The sequence below is a fragment of the Desmodus rotundus genome, chromosome 3 (assembly GCF_022682495.2).
Source record: "Desmodus rotundus isolate HL8 chromosome 3, HLdesRot8A.1, whole genome shotgun sequence".
Lineage (NCBI taxonomy): Eukaryota > Metazoa > Chordata > Mammalia > Chiroptera > Phyllostomidae > Desmodus > Desmodus rotundus.
The window spans coordinates 64,757,664-64,780,078 of record NC_071389.1 but is presented as its reverse complement, the minus strand read 5'-3'; the positions used below and the strand labels follow the sequence as shown (position 1 = coordinate 64,780,078).

Below are 22,415 nucleotides of genomic sequence, written 5' to 3'. Positions count from 1 at the left end.
CTATTGCATCCGAGATTTTGACACAGGATCTTGGCATGAAACGTGTGGTGGCAAAATTCATTCCACTGCTTTTGCTACCAGAACAGAAGAAACATCATGCTGTAGTTGCTAATGATTTGATTCAAACTGCTACCAATGAATGAGATTTCCTTAAGAATGTTATAAACAGAGATGAATCGTGGATCCACAACTATGATCTGGAAATGAAGGCCCAGTTATCCCAATGGAAGTTGCCTGGTTCTCCACGCCTGAAGAATGTGTGGCAAAGTCACAGCAAGATCAAGACCACGTTAACTGTGTTTTTTGATTAGGAAGGTGTTGTCCATCACAAGTATGCTCTTCCAGGCCATACAGTTATGGAGTACTACCTTAACGTTCTTCATGGATGAGAGATGCATACAATGAAAATGGCCACAGCTATGGGCAACTGATAATTGGCAGCTTCATCATGACAATGCGCCTGCTCATGGATCACATCTCGTGCAGAGTTTTTTGGTGAAACATCAAATCACCCAGGTGACTCAGTCCCCCTACTGCCCAGATTTGATGCTCTGCAACTTCTGGCTTTTCCCAAAACTAAAATCACCTTTGAAAGAGGAGACATTTCAGACCATTGATGAGATTAAGGAAAATATGACAGGGCAGCTGATGGCAATTGGGAGAACTGTGTGAGATGCCAAAGTGCCTACTTTGAAGGGGGCTGAGGCATCATTGTCCAATGTACAATGTTTCTTGTATCCTCTATCTTCTTCAATAAATGCCTCAATTTTTCATATTACATGGCTGGATACTTTCTGGACAGACCTTGTATACTGGGTTTACCAAGCTCACCATTCCTACAAAGTAATTCCTTCTTAAACTCCAAATCACACTTAAAATTTTATACTAAGAATTTCATGATTTCTTCTGGCAGTTAAGTGACTTTACTATGCTTCTAAAGTAACTTGTACATACTACTATTATATATTGTAATTATTTATATATGATATCTCCTTTTCAGATAGTAAGACTTTTGAAAACAGGGTATCTATCTCTAGAGTACCTACTATGTGTAAAGCACTATCTTTAATACATTCATACTGCAGAGCCCAGCATAATTGCTTTCAAACTGGCAGGCCTTAATGAATAAATTAACATTCCATATAACTTCAATTTACAATCATCCCTAATCTCACAAGGTATACTATGACTCCTTGATAGGTTTAAAGATAAGAAACCCAATCTAGACAGAAATAACTAGCAGGCTTACCTCAGAAACTACAGCAGCTGTTAAAATGCTCTGGACCTCCATCTGAGCCATTCTCAAATAAATGAATCTTCTACTTAAAAGTAAAAACTACTGGCCCTGGCTGGTGTGGCTCAGTGGACTGAGTGCTGGCCTGTGAACCAAAGGGTCATCGGTTCAATTCCCAGTCAGAGCACATGCCTGGGTTGCAGCCTGGATCCCCAGTTGAGAGTGCACGAGAGGCAACCAATGGATGTTGCCTCTCGCACACTGATGTTTTTCTCTGTCTCCCTCCTGTCCTCTGTCTAAAAATAAATAAATAAAATCTTAAAAAAAAAAAAAATAAAAGCTACTGGAAAATTCTCTATTTGTTTTAGCAGGCTGCTCATAGCCCTGTTCATTTTGGACTGTAGTTATAATAAGTTATTTGTTTTAATTCGTCCATAACCCTGCTCAATTTTGAAGGGGAGTGGCATTACAGATCACTTTGAGAATACGATGAAATCTATGGCTCTCTCATTCATTCATCTATCATCATCACAGTTACTTCTCCTATAACCTCAAAGAGCTCATGAATCTCTCAATCTAATCCATCAACCCTAAATTAAAAAAAAACCTTACTCCAGAGGGTGATAGCTGAGCTAATTTAATTTTAAAACACTCTGCATAATATTGTGCATTCACAGTTCCAAGAACACAATATTTCTCTTAAAAAGAAGTCCAAAATAATGTTTGATAAAGATTAAAAAAACACTAAAGATTAATACTAAAAGTAACACAGAAAAACCAATTCTACCACCCCATAATAAATTCAAATAAGTTCAAACTTAGTGAAATAATATGCTGGCAAGTATCATATAAGTATCACATATAAACAAATATATTTCTCTAAAAATAATTTAAAATTCTTTTGAAACATAGCACAAAATCTAGTTTTCATAATTAAGATTAAAAAATCTTATTTATAATATACTTTTTCTTATCTGCATCTTCCCAAATTTCATTTGGGTGGGTAGGCATTGTGCATGGCTCCAACCAAAGATTCTCCCCTCACCTCCAATTTCAGATTCTTCCTAAACTGAAATAATAATAGTAATAATAATAATAAAAAAGAAGAACACTTAAACTTTCATTCTGAAATTACTTAACAAATTCCTGTTAAAATAGAAGAAAAACTGATTTGTAGAAGCAAGAACATTGGAAATAAATGAGTATTTGAAATGAAAATCCAAGGGTGGATTTTATAATAAATGTACCTTTCTAAGACTTTTTGGAAATTATACAACTGTAGAACCTGAGATTAGAAAGAGCCTTTATGATAATCTGTTTTAGTGGTGCCCAACATTTTTTCTTCCATACTATACCACAGAACAAGGACACATTTGCATTAGCAACAACTGTTCTCTTACAACACTGATTTTCAATTAGGAGTTATATGCTCACACCAGATTCCCCAAGAACCCACAGGTCAAGTCAAACAATCACTAATTCTAGAATGTCTTATCTTTTCATTTGTTCTTTTCTAAAAACCTGTATATAGTAATGGAAAACTCATTAGAGCCTAAATGTTCTAAAATGAACTTCTTCACAACAATTTTAGATTTCCAGAAAAGTTGCAAATATGAAGAGTTCCTGTGTACCCTTTACTCATTCAGCCAAAATTTTTTATTGATGGGTTTAAATAGAAATAAGCTATTTTAAAAACCATTTCTTTCCAACTTGTTTTACAATGTACTTTTTACAGCAGCAATTTTTCTTTCTTTTCATTTCATGGCAAACATAAATTAATTACTAAAATTCTGCAGCACACCAAGTTATTATTTTTTTTTTGCCAATCTGACAAAAAAAAAAAAAGGGTATAAATTTGATTCATTCACACCAGATGGTTATTGTGTTGGCTGACAACCTAAGGAAAAGGAGGTCAGTGTCCCTGACTAAATAGTTAGGTATTGCAAGTTTTTAAAATTCTTGCAGCACACTGGTTGAAAAATCACTGGTTTACATTATAAGTGATTACACAAGAAGGTGGAGTGTCATCTTGTTCACCCTCAGCTGTGAACATATGCATCAGATAATTCAAATTTATTGCTCCTCTGTATATGTCCACTAATGACTGTGAACGTGTCATGAGTACTGTTGTCCAGGTTACAAATAAATCCTTTTGGGTAGGTGAATTCACACTTATGGAATCTGAGAATAATGGGGATTGACCATCTACACTTACATTATTGTACTTACCTTTGATGATCCATTTGAATACATCTGTATCATGTTCTCTGCACCTTGTTTTACTTTAAGCTCTATATCCAATTGTTTTTGTAAAGCCATCAATCTATTATTGCTAGTAGAACAACGAGGGTCACTACTGGGAGTGTCTGGAGTTCTTGGGCAATCTGTAAATTAAATAGTATGTTAAAATTACTTACTAGGGCCAACTGCGGATTAAAATTGGAAGTTAATATTTTCAAAGAATAAAGAATTATAGGGTTGGAGATGAGCCTGAAGTCAACTAAATGTAATTTCCTTATGCTTCCAGAAAATATAAAAATTCAAGCTAAGAAAATATTTAAGTAGATTTGCAGGACCATCTGCCAGGTATACTGTAGAAGGGATTATATTGAAACTGAAGCTGAATTAGATCACTGCCCAGCGTTTTTGCAATACTATTATTTTAAAATTAAATCAATTTGACTAGTATAGTCAAAAATTAAATGAAATTCTCTACTCATTATCTCATTAGTTAGAATCAAAGCATATTCAAATATTATAGAAATTCCACTGAAGGAATTCTCTGGAAATGGAACTAACGGTACTTCAAACATAAAGCTAGCATTAATTAGTAATAACTTAAGCATACACACAAAAAGCCATCAATTTTGTTTTCTATTGTGAGGGTGTTCAGTAGAATGGAAACTGTTTCAAGGATATTAATTAACTGATATCACATTGATGGTGGCGGGGATGTAAGAAGACCAAAAATTCAAATTCATGCCTTCTCATAAAGCATATTGTGGTGTTTCTATTTTAAAACAAAAAACTTCAATTAAAACCCTCTAATTATTCTGGGTAATCCATTATGGTTGAAACACTTTTCTAATAACTTAATCATGTAACTATAAATCTTCATATTGAAGTTCATAATTTTGTGTTTTATCCCCACTAGATCCTTTGCTTATTTAAGAGAAAAGAAAAAAAAAGCTAGAAGACTAGGGTACCAGACCTAGTTTAGTTTTAAGTAACTTGGTAATCACTGGAAAATTGCCTAAAATGCAAATTACTTAACCTTTGTGCTTCAGGGTTTCCTTCACTCCTCTGCAATAGAAGATGATGTAACTTACTGATTTTAATGAATATGTTTCATATTTGGTTTTATACTTCTTTAAAAAATTCATTAGTTCGGAAACATTTAAACATAATTTGTTCATTAACTTACAAAAATACAGGTGCTGTGCTAGATATTGATGTAATATAATACTATTTCATCATTAATATACTACTTTACAAGGTATTAAATCCTGATCTAAGTGCTTTATAAACCCATTAATGCTCATAAACATACACCCACATTACAGAAAAGAAAACTAGGGTACAGAGAGGTTAAGAAACTTGTCCAAGGTCAAACATCTAGTAAGTCAGTTCCATATCGAAGTTACTTTAATAACTGCTGTGCTACACTGCTTTTGCCATTTAAAAACCTATAAACACCTATACTAGACTCTCCATGGACGTATGCATACTTAAATATATGACAGTATAATTATACAGACAAATATATGTATGCATATTAATATTCCAAATAACCTTTTGATACAGACATGACCCACATTTTACACATCAGAAAACAGGCAAAGTCACACAGTTATTAGCTGAGATTCATCAAGAAAGGTCTCTGTTGTAACTGAATTCCCCAAATCACAAATGTGCTGTACGAAAAGTTGATTTTATAAGTGACATGTTCTTATAGATAACTGATATATATATATATATAAGGTAGAGAAGGTTTCACACAGGCTTATAGAAGAACTATGTAACATATTGCTATAGATAATGTTTGTATTCCCCCCAAATTCACGTGTTGAAGCTATAATGTGGTGGTGTTTGGAGGTGAGCCTTTTGGTCAGTTATTAGATACTGAGGGTGGTCTCTCCTTGTCATGTCAGGATACAGTGAGAAGATGCCATCTGCAAACCACAAAGAGGTCCATTACTGGAACTCTGACCATGCTGGCACCTTATGTCGAAGTCCCTAGCCTCCAAAGTTTGAGAAATAAATTTGTTTTTTAAGTCACTCAGTTGATGGTCTTTTGTTAAAACAGGCCTATGGTTAAGAATGCCTAGGTTTTACAAATAGGAGAGATGGAAGTGTAGGTAGATATGCTTTGCCTCCTCGTGTGACCAAACGAAGGAAACAACCAATTTAAAAACAAAAAAACCCCAGAACTGCCAGAAAATCAAACTGTATGGAATTCTGACAACCAAGGAGTTAAAGAAGAAACATTCATCCAGAGTGGTAAGAGGGATGGAACTGGGCAGCCAAAGGGAAGGGGACGCATAGCAAAGTGGCAGTTAGCAGACTGGGGGTGTGAGGTGGCAGCTCGTTGACTGGGCAACCCCACATTTGTATGCAGATAAACCAGGAGGAACAATTGGGGAGCGAGACAGCCCATGCAACCCAGGGTTTCAGTGCAGACAAAATAAAGCCTCAGAACCTCTGGCTGTAGAAACCTGTGGGGGTTGTGGCGGTAGGAGAAACTGCCAACCTCTTGCAAGTGGGGCAAGAGCTGAGCAACTGACACTGTTTTGTCTCTGACCTGTCCTCCACATACAGCACCATAACTTGGCAAAGTTGGTTCCCCTGCCCTGATGAATACCTATGGCTCCACCCCTTACAATGTAACAAGTGCGTTGAGACAAAGCAATATGGCCCAAATGAAAGAACAGAGCAAAACTCCAGAAAAAGAACTAAGTGATGAGGAGATAGCCAACCTTTCAGATACAGAGTTCAAAACAATGGTAGTCAGGACGCTCACAGAAATGACTGAGTACGGTGGCCTCAGAATAAAGGAAGAAATGATGGCTATGCAAAGTGAAATAAAGAAAAATATACAGGGAACCAACAGCAAAGGGAAGGGAACCAGGACTCAAATCAATGATTTGGAAACAAAAGGAAGAAATAAACATTCAACTGGAATAGAATGAAGAAATAAGAATTCAAAAAAATGAGGAGAGGCTTAGGAACCTCAGGGACCACTTTAAACATTCCAATATATGAATCACATGGGTGTCAGAAGGAGAAGAGAAAGAGCAAGAAACTGAAAACTTATTTGAACAAATAATGAAAAGAGAAGTTTTCCAATCTGGCAAAGGAAATAGACAAATAAGTCCAGGAAGCTCAGAGAGCCCAAGCAAGTTGGACCCCAACAGGAACACACCAAGATACATACATCATAATTAAGTTACCCAAGATTAAAGAAAAGGAAAGAATCTTAAAAGCAGCAAGAAAAGAGAAGAGAGCTACATATAAAGGAGTTCCTGTAGGACTAGCAGCTGATTTCTTAAAAGAAACCTTGCAGACAAGAAGGGACTGGCAAGAACTATTCAAAGTCATGAAAGGCAGGGACCTACATCCAAGATTACTGTATCTAGCAAAGCTATCATTTAGAATGGAAGGGCAGATGAAGTGCTTCCCAGATAAGGCCAAGTTAGAGGACTTCATCATCACCAAGCCCTTCTTATATGAAATGCTAAAGGAGCTTATCTAAGAAAAAGATCAAAACTATGAACAGTAAAATGACAACAAACTCAAAACTATCAACATTAAATGTAAAAAAAAAAAACCAAACAAATCAGAAAACTACCGTATTTTTCATACTATAAGATGCACCAGACCATAAGATGCACCTAGGTTTTAGAGGAGGAAAATAGGAAAAAAAAATTTTGAAGGGAAAAAATGTGGTAAAATATTTAATAACATCCTTTAAAACAGAAATCCTTTTCTGCTTTGACATCTTTCCACAATTACGGTAGATTCAGCAGGAGACTACGGTACACTATCGAATCTTTCTACAACAAAATACGGTAATGACAGAACTATCATGGGGGCACTGTAGCTGAGAACATCAGTGGATGACGCACTGTTATGGGGAGATCTGCTGCTGGAGGGCCACAGGTTGTGTAACACTCTTGTATGGGGACAGCAGTTTTGCACAACCTGCGTGGCTCTACAGCTGTTGCCAAATTACAGCTCCCATCATCCCAACCTGTCCAAGCATGATGGGAGTTGTAGTTTTGCAACATCAGTGTGACCCTGCAGTGGAATTTGCCTTATGTTGATGTTAATGGGGGACATACCAGTCATGTGATGGAGGCACATACGGGCACCGCAGGATTTCTTCTCCTAATGTGCCAGCACTGCCGGTACCCTCCTCCCTAGCACTGTAGTATGCCGCAGCTGGGACTCCACTCCTGCCTCCCTTACTTCGCACTGCTGGGACATGCCCTCCTCCCAGCCCAGGGCCCGCAGCATTACCCTACGCCTGTCACTGCCAGCTTCCTGCTCCTGCCTCCTGTGACCTCGATTCACCGCCCCCCGATCCCAACAAGCCAGATAAGCTACATTTGGACTATAAGAGGCACCTCCCCTTTCCTCCCAAATTTGGTGGGGGGGAAACGTGCATCTTATAGTTTGAAAAATATGGTAAGCAAACAACTAGAATAGGAACAGAATCATAAATCACATGGAGGGTTATCAGCAGGGAAGAGGGATAATGGGGGAAAAGGTACAGGGAATAAGAAGCATAATTGGTAGATATAAAACAGATGGGGTGAGGAAGGTTAAGATTATTATAAGAAATGGGAGAAGCTAAAGAACTTGTATGTATGACCCATGGACATGAACTAAGGGGGGTGGGTACTGCTGGAGAGAATGGGGATACCAGTTGGAGAGGGATAAAGGGGAGAAAAAAGAATGGTACAAGTGTAATAGCATAATCAATAAAATATACATAAAAAAAAAGAATGCCTAGGTTTAAATGTCAATTTTGACACAAACCATGTAATATGGGGTTGGTTTCTTAACAAACAACACTATGCCTCATTTTCCTCATCTGTTAAATAGTGAAAAAGCATCTACCTCACAGGACTATTGTAATTAAGTTATATGTAAAGAGCTTTAGAAAAGGGAATAGTATATAGTAAATATTCAACGAACATTAACTAATAGTAGTCATTGTAGGCAGCAAAAGTATATCTCTGTTGAGTCCATAAATTAACTGCACATTACAGCAATGTCTGAACACTTCAGTGTATTCAGATATATGAATAGCTTTTCTTTACTTTTTTTAATTACATAAATGACACAAGACACTTTGAAGAAATCAAAATCACAAAAATTTGGTATATAATTTTTAAGCACATTTTTTAAAAGAAATGGAGTGCATTCAGAGTAGAAGGCTCTCAGTTGAAAAGAGTATGATTATGTTTTGTTGGATAGTTGATAGTGTTCATCCTAGGATGAGAAAAGAGAAATTCTTCCTTAAACATTTGTCTATGAAAGAATCTGTCCACTTAGTATTTCCCCATAAGGCAGAGAATTAGAACCAATGGGTGAAAGTAATAAATAAAAAGGACAAATATTTTATCACAGGATAAAGAGAAATCCTTCACATTTTTAGTTATCTAACAGTGACAGTTTGCCTTAATATTAGTAAAATCCCTTGTCTCTGGAAGCATTTACAATAGAAGCTAGATTATAATCTGTTGAAGATGCTACATAAGAAATCCTTGCACATTAAAGCAGGTTGTACTAAGACATTAAGTATCTATTGACTCTAACAGTCTGTGAACTTGTAATATATTTAACACTTTTTATGGAAAAGTATGTCCTAAGGATTAGAAAAAACATAAGTATAATTAATAGTAAAGGTTCTTAATGTCAAAATGTCTTGGTTAGAATCCTGTAGCTGCTCCTTATTGGTGTGGTCTGGATCATATACTTACGTAACATTTCTGTGTTATAGTTTTCTCAGCCACAAATTGGGGGTTATTGTGAAGATAAAGCCTGTATGGTTTGAGACCAATGTTTAGGGCACAATAAAATTGCATGTCAGAGCTCAGTTAAGTAGCTGTACTTCTGCTCATTTAACCTTCAAAGGAACTCACAAAGATTTGTAATATAAGCTCATTTTACAAATAACCTGCCCCCCACCAAGCTCACAGAGCTTAAGTAATTTGTAAAGATCACAAAAGTATGTGTGCCAGGCATCAATTTAACCTTAGATACATCCTGTTTTATAAAGCCCACTTTTTATTCATTCAAAAATTAGAGAACCATTTTGCTGTTTTCTTCAGATTTCACCTATTTTCCCTTTTAACTTGCTACTTTTCTTCTTTTCAGTTTTGTTTCTTGTAGGTATAGTAAGTTACAGCACATAAAACCTTTAACCAGCCTCACTAAGAAAAAAGGAGAGGACCCAAATAAAATCAGAAATGAAAGAGGAGAAATAGTAACTGACGACAAAAGAAGTACACAGAAGTATAAGAAAATACTATGAACAAATACATGCCAACAAACAAGACAATCTGGATGAAATGGATAAATTCCTAGAAACATACAGTCTTACAAAACTCAATCAGAAAGAAGCAGAGAATCTGAATAGACTGATTATATCTAGTGAAAATGAAGCAGCACTAAAAAAACCTCACAACAAACAAAAGCCCTAGACTGGATGGCTTCACAGGTGGATTTTTATCAAGCATTCCAAGAAAAACTAACACCTCTCCTTCTCAAACTATTCCAAAAAATTCAAGTGGAGGGAAGACTTCCAAGCTCATTTTACCAGGCCAGCATTACTGTAATTCCTAAACCAGATAAAGACATTACAAAAATGCAAGCAATCAAATTTAAAAATGGGTGAAGGACCTGAATAGACACTTTTCCAAAGAGGACATACACATGGTCAATAGACACATGAAAAAATACTCAACGTCACTAATCATCAGAGAAATGCAAACGAAAAACAACGAGATATTACCTCACACTGGTCAGAATGGCTATCATCAATAAATCAACAAACAAGTGCTGGCAAGGATGTGGAGAAAGGGGAACCCTCTTGCACTGTTGGTGGGAATGCAAGACTGGTGCAGCCACTGTGGAAAGCAGTATGGAGATACCTCAAAAAATCAAAAATGGATCTGCCTTTTGACTCAGTGATCCCAGTTCTGGGAATATACCTGAAGGAACCCTTGAGAGAGATGGCCTAGGATGGAAAGAGGTAGTTTTTCTATTTTTATTTTCTGAGGCACTAAAAAATATCCAGCATAAACATTTGTTAATTCTATTGTGGGTGAGAAGGGTTAAGAGATCAAGCAAAGAGAAAAGAAGAAAAGATACTCACGGACACAAACAACAGTATGGTGACTGCCAGTGGAAAGTGGGGGTGGGGGGTAGAAGAGCGTCAAGGGGGGAAAATGGTGATGGAAGGAGACTTAACATGCTGTGGTGAACAGACAACACAATATACAGATGATGTATGTAGAAATGTACACCTGAAACTTATTTAAACCTAATCAATGTCACCCCAATAAATTCAACTAAAAAATCAATTAATTAAAAAATATGTTCTTCAATAAGACTTATGGATTATATTTTCTTTTGATTTTCTAAAGGAAAAAAAGGTGCGGCAGCAAAAGAAACCACTAGTCTCTCAGGAGAGTCCATTTGAAAGGCCCAGGGGCCCTAGAATGTACACAAGCCCACCCCTTCTGGGAATCAGCACAAGGGAGCAATTGGAAGGGTGACATTAGCTTCTGGGAAGAGGGGAAAGTGACTGAAAGTGCGAAGAAAATGGATCAAGTGGCATTGTTCCCTCTCTGACCCCTCCCCCACATAAAGTGCCAAATGCAGCGCAGCAGGTTGCCCAGCCCTGGCAAATATCTAAGGCTCTGCACCTTACAACATAATAGGTGCACAAGACACAGAAATATGGCCCAAATGAAAGAACAGATCAAAACTCCAGAAAAAGAACTAAGCAACAAGGAGATAGCCAACCTATCAGATACGGAGTTCAACAGTAGTAATTAGGATGCTCACAGAAATGATTGAGTATGGTTGCAAAATAAAGGAAAAAGTGAAGGCTATGCAAAGTGAAATAAAGAAAAATATAGAGGGAACCAACAGTGACGGGAAGGAAGCCAGGACTCAAATCAACAACTTGGAACAAAAGGAAGAAATAAACATTTAACCAAAACTGAAAGAAGAAACAAGAATTCAAAAAAATGAGGAGAGGCTCAGGAGCCTCCAGGACAACTTCAAACATTTAAACATCCAAATCATAGGGGTGCCAGAAGAAGAGCAAGAACAAGAAACTGAAAACTTATTTGAAATAATAACGAAAGAGAACTTCCTCAATCTGGCGAATGAAATAGACATACAAGTCCAGGAAGCTATTAAGAGTCCCAAATAAATTGGATCCCAAGAGGAACACAACAAGACACATCATAATTAAAATGCCAAAGTTTAAAGATAAAGAGAGAATCTTAAAAGCAGCAAGAGAAAAGGAGACAGTTACCTACAAAGGAGTGCCCATAAGACTATCAGCTGATTTCTCAAAAGAAACCTTGCAGGCAAGAAGGGACTGGCAAGAACTATTCAGAGTCATGAAAGGCAAGGACCTACATCCAAGGTTACTCTATTCAGCAAAGCTATCATTTAGAATGGAAGGGCAGATAAAGTGCTTCCCAGATAAGGTCAAGTTAAAGGAGTTCATCATCACCAAGCCTTTATTATATGAAATGTTAAAGGGACTTTTCTAAGAAAAAGATCAAAACTATGAACAGTAAAATGACAACAAACTCAAAACTATCAACAACTAAACCTAAAAAAACAAAAACAAACTAAGCAAACAACTAGAACAGGAACAGAATCACAGAAATGGAGATCACAGGGAGGGTTATCAGCAGGGAGAGGGAATGGAGATAATGGGGGGAAAGGTACAGGAATTAAGAAACATAATTGGTAGGTACAAAACAGATGGGGTGGGGGTTAAGAATAGTTTAGGAAATGGAGAAGATAAAGTACTTATATGTATGACCCATGGACATGAACTAAGGGGGGTATTACAGGAGGAAATGGGGGAACTAGGTGGAGGGGGCAAAGGGAAGAAAAAAATTGAGACAACTGTAATAGCATAATCAATAAAATATTCTTAAAAATTAAAATAAGAAAAAACTGATAATATACCTGTAACATCTTCTGGATCTGATACAACAATATGTGCATTTAGTTCCTGTAGCTTGTGATGCAGTTCTTCCAATTTTTTATTTGACTTTTTCAAAATGTTGTCCACATAAGCCAAACTTTTTTTATCAGTTGTGACTTTCCTCAGATTTTCAGCCCCTTCTTTGATTTTCAGTTCTTTCCTTATTTCTCTCTTGATTCGATCCTTGATATCATCCAATTTCTGTTGCACCATTGTATCTGAAAAGTCTAATTTTTGAACAGCACTCACATTCTCAGGAAATGGAAGAGTTCGTGAATCTCCCTACAGAAAAAAAATAAACATACGTATGTGAGAGTTTAGGAAGGTTAGTTGCCCAGTAAAATGTGCAGCATAAGAATAAAACTACACATGAAGTGACTGATTCTTTATTAAGTACATTATATTTAATTCTTCCCTTAATAAGCAACAGACTACTTATTTACCTTTATTATAACCATACAAAATCCTAAGTTCAAAAGCTGCCCACTCACTAAATAGCAATACCTGCCAAATTTATATTAAAATAAATACAATATACCTACACACAGAGATTGTATAAAAATAGATTTTCAATATCCCATGACTTCAGGTTAGATCCAGCCCTACACTATGAATCTTGAGCAAGTTATTTAACCTTCCAACACTCAGTTTAATTGTCTATAAAATCTAAATAATAATATTGACTACCTTTCAGAGATGTTGTGATAATTCAAAATAGTATATGTGTAGCTCTACATATAATTCTTGGCCCATGGAGTCAATAAGTAAAAAATTATTAATTCCAGCCCTGGCTGGTGTAGCTCAGTGGAATGAGCGCAGGCTGCGAAGCAAAGGGTCGCTGGTTTGATTCCCAGTCAGGGCACATGCCTGAGTTGTGGGCCAGGTCCCCGGTGGGGGCCATGTGAGAAGCTACCACACACTGATACTTCTCTCCCTCTCTTTCTCCCTCCCTTCCCTTCTCTCTAAAAATAAATAAATAAAAATTTTTTTAAAAAAATTATTAATTCCACACTGAGATAAAATTATATTTTATCTTGTACAAGAACTCTCTTAAAAATAAACTAATATTGGCAAAAAAAATAAAGTTATATCCTTTTGACCATTTTTTAGTTCATGAATTACATGTGTTAAGGCTTGGGAAGATTATATTCAGATCTTTACTTTTATTTTCATGGCTAACTATTCCAACTGATAATTTGGTTGACTCATTACAAAAACATTATTACTAGAAAATATGTCTATTGGGTTGGCCAGAAAGTCTGTTCAGTTTTTTCTGTAAAATAAAAGACACATTTTTCATCTTTACCAATAACTCTATTGATTTGGATGTTTTTAGTATGTCAGCTATCTCCTGCTATTGGTTTCTAGTGGGTAGAGGCCAGGGTGCTGCTAAACATCTTCCAATGCATAAGAGCCCCACAGCAAAGAATTACTTGACAAAAATGTCAACAGTACCAAGAAACTTTGCAAACCACTTTTGACACATTCGATCGTCACAATAGCTTCTCCATACACTGCAGATTATTTTTCCCACTTCAGTTGCGTTTTTATCTTTCTTGGAATAATAAAGCATAATACGCCAAAAGTGTTGTGTATTTTTTTCCATCTTCAATATTAAAATGGCTGCACAAAAATTCGCCAATTTTAATGGGTTTTTTTTTTTTACATGATGCTGGTATGACAGCTGCCACAGTACAATGTAACAAAATTGTTTTGAATGAAATTAAAGACAACTTAAGCAGTACTAGAGCCCTCGTATGGAAAAAACTAAACTAACTTTTTGTCCAACCAAATAAATTATGTCCTACTGACGGAAGCTAAGATTATACACGGTATCAGTTACTGATCCTAAATTGAAAATCAATTCAGGCAAGCACATCTAAATGACCCAAAGTTATGTTCCAGCTATTCGTATATCATTTAATATTTTAAACTCCATTATTATATATAATATTCTTGGTTTTAAAATTACTAATTTCTCAAACACAAGAAACTAAAGATAATGTTTACCTTTTGGAAGGTAAATTAAGTTTGTGAAGGACATAGAAAAGAGAGACATTTCACTATGCACCGTTTATTTACCCTTTGACCCATGGATGTAATTAATTCAACGATTTTCTTTAATTTCTTTGAGAATTCATCACATCCATATAAATTCTATTTAAATTGTTGATGCAAATACTTTTTCCATCTAATCCTTAACCTCTAAAAACCTTATGCCAATAGGCGCACTATGCAAAAAATGAAGCAATTGATCTATAAATCTGTTCCTAACCTTTTGAAGGCCAAGAGCCCCTTTGAAACTCGGACAAAACAAAACAAAGAAAGCACAGTAAAACAAAGAAAACTACAAGTTTGTATATATAATTTCCAGGTTCCACGGGTCTTAAGACTAAGAATTGCCAGGATAGGTGATCTATACCTATTAGCCTTAAATGTGATTCTTATCTATATGGATACAGAAAGATCTACCTGAAACAAAATAATGTCTAAATTTTTTTACTATCTGTAATAGAATATAAGTTCTATGGACAATTTATTCAGTTTCCAAAGTTTATAAATGCACCTTTAGAGCTAGTTATCACAACACTAGCATGTATGACTACACCACATGAACTGCTTTCAGAAACTGGTTCTTTAATATTATGTACTGAGCCAGAGGTTCCCTTAATTTCTTGGTTCCTGGTGATCTTATTGTTTCAGTAATATTTTCCTTATGCCCCACAGGCCAAAAGACATACCTAACAATTCTATTAACTAAGTAGTAAGGTCCAAATAACTTAATAAATACTTATAACTTAGGAGATGTTTGAAATGATACAAATTGAAAGGAAAAAATTACATTTTTATTTCATTCTTTAATAAGCAGTTACTTGTTAATGGGATGTATCTGCCTGTTGGGTTAAGTACTTTCACAACTTCTCAAACCTTAAAATCATATTGGATAGTCTCACCTTCATCTCCTTGTTCCATCGTACAAAAGGAATGTAGAATAATTTAAATGAAACTTAACTGACTCAAGTTAGTTCACATGGTAACCAACAAATTGTATCACTGTGTTGCCCTAAAAAATTTAAAATATACTACAGTATCTGAGAGTTTGTTGAGGTACCCCAAAAAGCTTTGGTGCTTAGTCTGAGAATCATGGTTCTAAAAGTCTATTAAAAAACTAACAACAAAAAACCCCCACTACTATATGAAAATGTCTTGTTTTCAATGTGAACCCTTTGAAGGCCTTTGCGTACTTCAACTCCCCTTTCAACTTGCTTCCCAAATTCCAATCAAATTACAGAAGTTCACTGATGAAAGCTACTAGACATGCTGCACCTTTCAGATATACTAACCTTGTTTAAAAAAAACTTTATTTTTATTTTTGACACTAATACAGATGTCCCCAGTCCTTCCCTCTTTGCCCACCTCCACCCAGCCCTCCCCCTCCCTCCCCTTCCTTCAGGCCATCACCACACTGTTGTCTGTGTCTATGGGTTATACCTGTATGCTCTCTGGCTAATCCCTCACCGTCTTTCAGTGTCCCCTGCCCCCTCCCCTCTGACAGCTGTCAGTCTCTTCCATGTATTCATGCCTCTGTCTGTCTTGTCTGGTTATTTTCTTCTTTCTTCAACTACCTCTTTCTACCTCTTTGCTCTGCTAACTTTTACTTTGTCCAAGTTCACTACAATTCTTCCCGGGAAAGAATTTCCTGCCTATGCCCTTTCTTGGAATTTATATTAAATGTCTCTCCTATATGCTCTAATAATATGGATCCTATTTAAATAATTATCCATTTTCTTATCTGACCCATGCAAAGACTATGAGCAATTTGAGGGCAGGGCTTATGCTTGGCAGAGCAGTTTTGTTTTGTTTTTTAATGATCTGTCTATCATACTATTTAATATTCTTCCCTTAGAATTCAGAAAAATCTGTCACTGCTGAGGAAGTCATGCTTTCCTATTTCTGATAATACTCCAAGCTCAAGGACAAAACTGATATTCAATCATAGCAACTATATTAGTTAGGCTTAGATATGAACCACATGTAGTTAACATGTTTGCTTTCCCTGCTGCTTTTCATAGGCCTGAAGTTTTCATAATCACATATTTACTCCTGCCTTTTGTTGTGGTCAAACATCATTTGGAAGAGCAGGAGATACATACAATATAAACAGTAATTCAAGATGAAAAAAAGAAATGGCTTCTGAGAACAGAGAGGAAAATTTATAGCACTTTCTATTATTCCTTTCCTAAAAATTTTAGTTGCAATAAACTGTGAAAATTATTGGAAAATGTAATTTTCTTGCATTTGCAACAACTGAAATGAGATATCCCATCTATCAAATTATGTCTCTATCCCTCCAAAAATTACATCAGAAATGCCATGAATCAGTACTTAGGCAAATACATAATATCGTCGACCTAGAGAATATAAATCAGCCTCAGGAATATAAACAGCCATTTAACTAGTGAAAATCTCAGTGCTAATCTCGGTGTGAATAGATTCTATTACAATAGTAGTCACTATGTACATCATCTACATTGTATTAATTTATGCTTACAAGCTTAACGCTTTTATCCATCATTCACAACTCTTTCCTACTCTATAAAATTTCATCCCTTCTCCAAAACTAAACAGAATATACCTTTTCAACTTTTTAAAACAAAGTCAGATCCAACTTCTAATCACAAACTCCCTTTAAAATTCATTAATATGCTCAGAAAGAACAGTTAAAAATAACTAATTCTAAACATATCCTAAGCATAAAACTAAACTTTTAAGAGCATTCACAATCCTACACCAATTACCTAGATGTAAAAGAAACCCCATAATTCTTGTATCTTTCATCACTGAAACCACAAGCTTAGCCACTTCGTTCTAGTCAAATTTATTGAGCACTGTGCTGTTTACATTTTTTTTAACATGTTTGTTACATCATATCCCTTTCCCCGTTAATCTAAATTTATGACCACAAAATATTCAAAACATATTTCAAGTTTTGCATAATTAATCCTACCTACCCATTTCTAATGTACTTTAAATTTTATATTATCTAAATCCTTAATGCTGTCTTTTAATCTGATGGGTCAAGTATGAACACAAGGAAACTATTAGTGGAATTAATACCCTCAGCATTTGTAGAACAATCAAAATAATTTTTAGCTAAGTAGATTTCAAGTGACTAAATAAATACAAAAAGAGAGACCTGAATGAGTTAAGAAACAAAGAGTAAAATTTAGATGGATTTCAAAGGAACCAAAATAAATTAAAAACTCAGTAGGTAAATTAAATAGCAGAATAGACCAAGATAATGAATTAATATATGGCAGACAGATAACTGAGAAAAGTACTCTGAATTCATCACACAGAGATATAAGAAATTAAAAAGCATGGAAGATTAAATAAGAAGACCTAAGATCTATCTCCTAAGAGCTCCAGAGTAAGAGAATAAAGAAAATGGGGAGAAGCACTACATGAAGCAATAAATGGATAAGAATTTTCCACAAGTGAAGAATGATATAAATCCTCAGACTGGTAGGTCACATCAAGTTGCAAATAAGATAAATAAAAACAACAACAAAAGTAAACACAGAGAAAAGGCATTTATCTATAAGTGAATGACAGTTGGGTAAACAGAAGTCTTTTCCTCACTCACAACAGAGAACCCCAAACTAACAAACTTCTATAGGATTTTCAACTTTTATCTTAAGGTCTTCATATGTTGCTAAAGTTTTCTCTAAAACTACAAAAATAAAAGTGCTTCAAAATATTAACATTCTAGGGGAAATTACAGATGAACTAACCCATAGTCCATGTTATACTTACATCAATACCCTGTTCATTAATCATGTATGTTAATTTCATTAAAGAAAATTATGCTGTACTATTGAGAAAAAGACTGTACTATTTTTACCTCTTAAATTGACAACAATCCTGCTGTAAGCCATAAGTCTTTTGAGAAGTTAAAAATAAAGTTTACAAATAGCAGGGCTTTAAACCAACTTATATGAAGAGAAAGTTCAGGATCTCTCTCTAACAAAAAATTTCAAATAATCTAGAGAATAAGGAAAGGTTTCTCTTATTTATGTCCTTTAATATTCCATAGCAATGTCCAGCCTGACATATTGCTGCTATGTACACAAAGCTTTATTTCAAAATATGTCTAAAATAAGAATTGGGTGGGTGGGGTGGGGAGTGGAGAGATTGGAAGGAAAGAGATTAAAATATTAACAATAATTATCTCTGGGTAAAAAAATTAAAAGAAAATTTCATTTTTTTCTTCAAAGTATGCTGTATTTTTTTTTTAAGCAAAGAATATATACTGCCTGTCTAATAAGGAGGAAAATACATTATTTAAAAAAAAGCCAAAAGTAACTTTCACTTTCAATTTTGGCAGATGTACAAGCTTATAATGATATCTTATAATCTACAGTATATTTGCAATTTAACTAGGTTATTTGGAGTCAATATAGTTCTACTACAAAGCATGAGGTTATACATTCCACTCTAACTAGATCACATCACGTGCCAGCCAAATATTTCAAATTCACAAATGTGCTAATATATATTTGATATACTATTTTTATTTATGAAATTGTGATCTGTAGACTAAAACATAAACTGACATTTTTAATTTATTGCATTTCAACAAACTCACAGTGAAGAAAAACACTAAAATAACAACAGGACTGAATTCAAAGAACAAAAATGAAGAAAAAAGCTTGTCACTTAAGATCCAGTACTACATTAAGGGAGAGAGAGCAAAGGATGTTTATTCCTCATTGGCTAAGTTCCCACAGAAGAAGTGAAAAAGCTGTTACTTTCTCTATGATAGAAATATAGAAAGTCTGACCTGGCAAATGCCAGGAAATGTTAGAGAACCCATAAAAACTCACTAGGTACAGTAATTCATATACTGTTTAGCTAGAAGGAATTGCAAAGATCATGTAGCCCAACTCCCTTGATTTTAGTTTTGAGGAAAGCAGGCTCAAAGCAGCTAAGCAGCTTGCCTAGGGTCATAAAGAAATGTCACTGACTTGCCTGAGTTTAGCATACTAGTTTTCCTGATTCCTAGCTTGGTGCCTTTTTAGTCCACTATACCTTCTTAGAAGATACCTCTGCAATATCCATTTCTCTATACTTGAACTACACCTTGACCTAATTGAGACTTGATTAATCGGTATGGCCTTAAAGCAGGGATATTGGCAGGATATATTTCATTTTACTCCCTAACTTTGCCTTAATCCAATCTTTTGTGTCTTGGGAGAATGTTCTCAACCAGAAAGCAAGAAACCCATTATAACACCAGCTCTCCATCATCAGCTATGCAATCCAAGAATGTTATCCCTTCTTTCTGTACCTGCTTGTTCATCTGCAAAATGATGCTTGGCTTTCCTGAGTTTTTTAAAACTTCATTTATTCAAAACATTCACTGAATGCTAGGTAATGGAAATGGCTCAATTCTGCTTTCTTTCAGGTATTCAATTTAAAGGCAGACAGACATGAAAACCAAACAATCTAAAGAAGCAGCAAAGCTTTACACAAATACAAGTCTTATTGTGAGTGTGAGTGTGTGTGTGTGTGTGTGTGTAAGAGATAGATAACAGAAGGCTTGGTTATAGTACCATGGAAAGAACTAACTATTTGGAGTCAGGCTGACTATGTTTAAATTCTGATAATGAACCATGCTAAAGTTTAAATTTCACCATTTGCAAGGCAGAATTATTACAACTATCTTGACTGTATTATTTTTAAGTTTCATAATGGCTACATCCAGGACTAAGAAGTATGCTCTCATAGCAATAGTATGGTTGCTGGCACATAGTCAGCACTAAAGCAGACAGTGCTAAGGGCCATCCTGTCACATAAAGGGGACAAATAGGACAAAAAGTCACACCAAGAATGGCAATGCAGAGAGAAAGAGCCTGGACCCTGATGGCTTTATTGAAGCTATACAAGTCCTGCCATGCCTACGTTAGACTCTTTGTTATAGTTGAAATATAAACCCCTATTAAACTAAGGATCATATAGGGACTTACAGGCCAATATAAAGACTTGGGCTTTTACTCTGAGTGAAATGGGGTAGGACTTAGACAAAGAAGCGATATGGTATCCTCCCGGTTAAGACAGATTTAAGAGGCGGAAGAAAAATGGGAAACTCATTATCAAGCTATGGCAGATTATCACAAAATGGTCTCAATGAATCCTGCCTTCCTGCATTCACACCATCATGTAGCCCCCCTTCTACACTGACTCAAGGCTCGCCTTTTGATTTACTCTGACTGTAAGTGTGATGGTAGTGACATTCTGATGGGCAGGAGTTCCAAGTACAGTCCTCAAGACAATATATAGCTTCTTCTTTTTGCTCTTGAAAATCCACCTTCTATTTAAAGAAGTCCAAACTATTCTGATAGAGAGAAGGGCCCTGGAGGACGTGAGAGACCATGTGAAGAGAAGCCTTGCAGAAGAGAACCAAAGCAATCCAGCTGTTCTAGCATTGGACAACATGTGAGTGAGGCCATAGTGGCCACTCCAGTCTAGCTTAGGTTAGCCACCAGCTAAATGCAGCTGCATAAGTGAGTGCAGGCAAGACCAGCAGCAGAAACACCTGCTACACCCACAGAGATGGGTGTGAGTGTGTTATACCGGGATGAGTTTGTTATACTATAATAGATGTGATTGAGGCTACTGCAGTAACCCAGGCAAGAGATGATACTTAGAGATGATACAACTCTAAGCGCTCTCTTCAATTACAATGACTAATACTTTCTGCCCACTGCCAATAGATAAAAAGTATAACAATCTAATTTGAAGGATAGGGGTGTTAATAACATTATCATATTAAAAAAGACAACATTTTCTTCCCCACTTTTCACAACCCCCCCTTACAGTCACTTTGAGAAGGACGTAGGGAGAAACAACAATCTTTACCTTAAAAAAAAAACACCCAAAACATAAAGTCATTACATTTAAAAAGACTTGCTTTAAAAAACTGCCTTGCTTCCCCATCATTCCTGTCACAAACTAAACATAAGCTGCACACTGGTAAAAGCATCCACTCTTTTGATTCACTGATTGGTTTGAGCAGTCATGTGATTGAAGTAGGCCCTTTCAGATCTCCTTTTCAGGGACTGATAGAAGTCTTCCTGGGAACACCAGTTATAAAGAAAATGAAAATCGAAAGCTACTGATGGAGAGAAGTGCCTTTCTTCCCGTAGACAGACAGAAAACAAAGCTAACCCGGAAAGCAAAGGTGAGACTTAAAGAAAAAAAGATGACTGGGGACACAGGTTGAGCATCTAAATCCAATCATGCTAAAGCAAACATACTCTATACCCTTAAACTTTTTAGTCAAAATACCAACCAATTCCTTTTGGCTTGAATTAGTATGCTTAAGATTTCTCTTATCAAAAATCAGAATCCCAAGTAATGATATATATAGTTCCTACTTTGAAACATGAAATTTTATCTAATTTAGGAATGATAATTGCAATTCCAGATCTCTATATATGATTTTTTTCAGTATCAGGATCAATGTTCCTTTAAAGTATTTGTATATTCTACAACTCTAAATAACCTTGTTTTTATACTACAAAATGAAACCTAACGGGTCAGATTTCCACCCTTGTTCCAAAGGATGTCACTAGTAAATTTCAATCTTATTTTGTATACTCCTCTCCTTGAGTTTCTGTGAAATGTTTCTTATCCCACCCAAACCATGTTATTCTAGTGAGGTCTTCAATGTTCTCACATGATCCTATATGCCTGGCCACAGTTGAATGAGATGGACACCTAAGTAAGCTAAACCATAGTATCTTATCTTACACCCTGGCCAAAGAGGCCTGATCCATTCACCTACTGATGGACATCTTGGTTGTTTCCAATTATAAATAAAGCAACTATAAGCATTCACATGCACATTATATAAAGAAATATTTATGT

The 22,415-nt window shown here is 35.7% G+C and overlaps 1 protein-coding gene across 3 annotated transcripts in view; it reads right to left on the bottom strand.

Moving 5' to 3' along the window:
• Positions 1-22,415, bottom strand: part of PKN2 (protein kinase N2) — a 116,984-nt gene that overhangs the window by 62,266 nt on the left and 32,303 nt on the right. For all 3 annotated transcript variants that reach the window (XM_045199394.2, XM_024565292.4, XM_045199396.2), the window contains 2 exons: positions 12,464-12,764; positions 3,464-3,618 (listed from right to left, as the gene is read on the bottom strand). In XM_045199394.2, the coding sequence (XP_045055329.2) occupies positions 3,464-3,618; positions 12,464-12,764 (456 nt within the window). The remainder of the gene's footprint in view (positions 1-3,463; positions 3,619-12,463; positions 12,765-22,415) is intronic.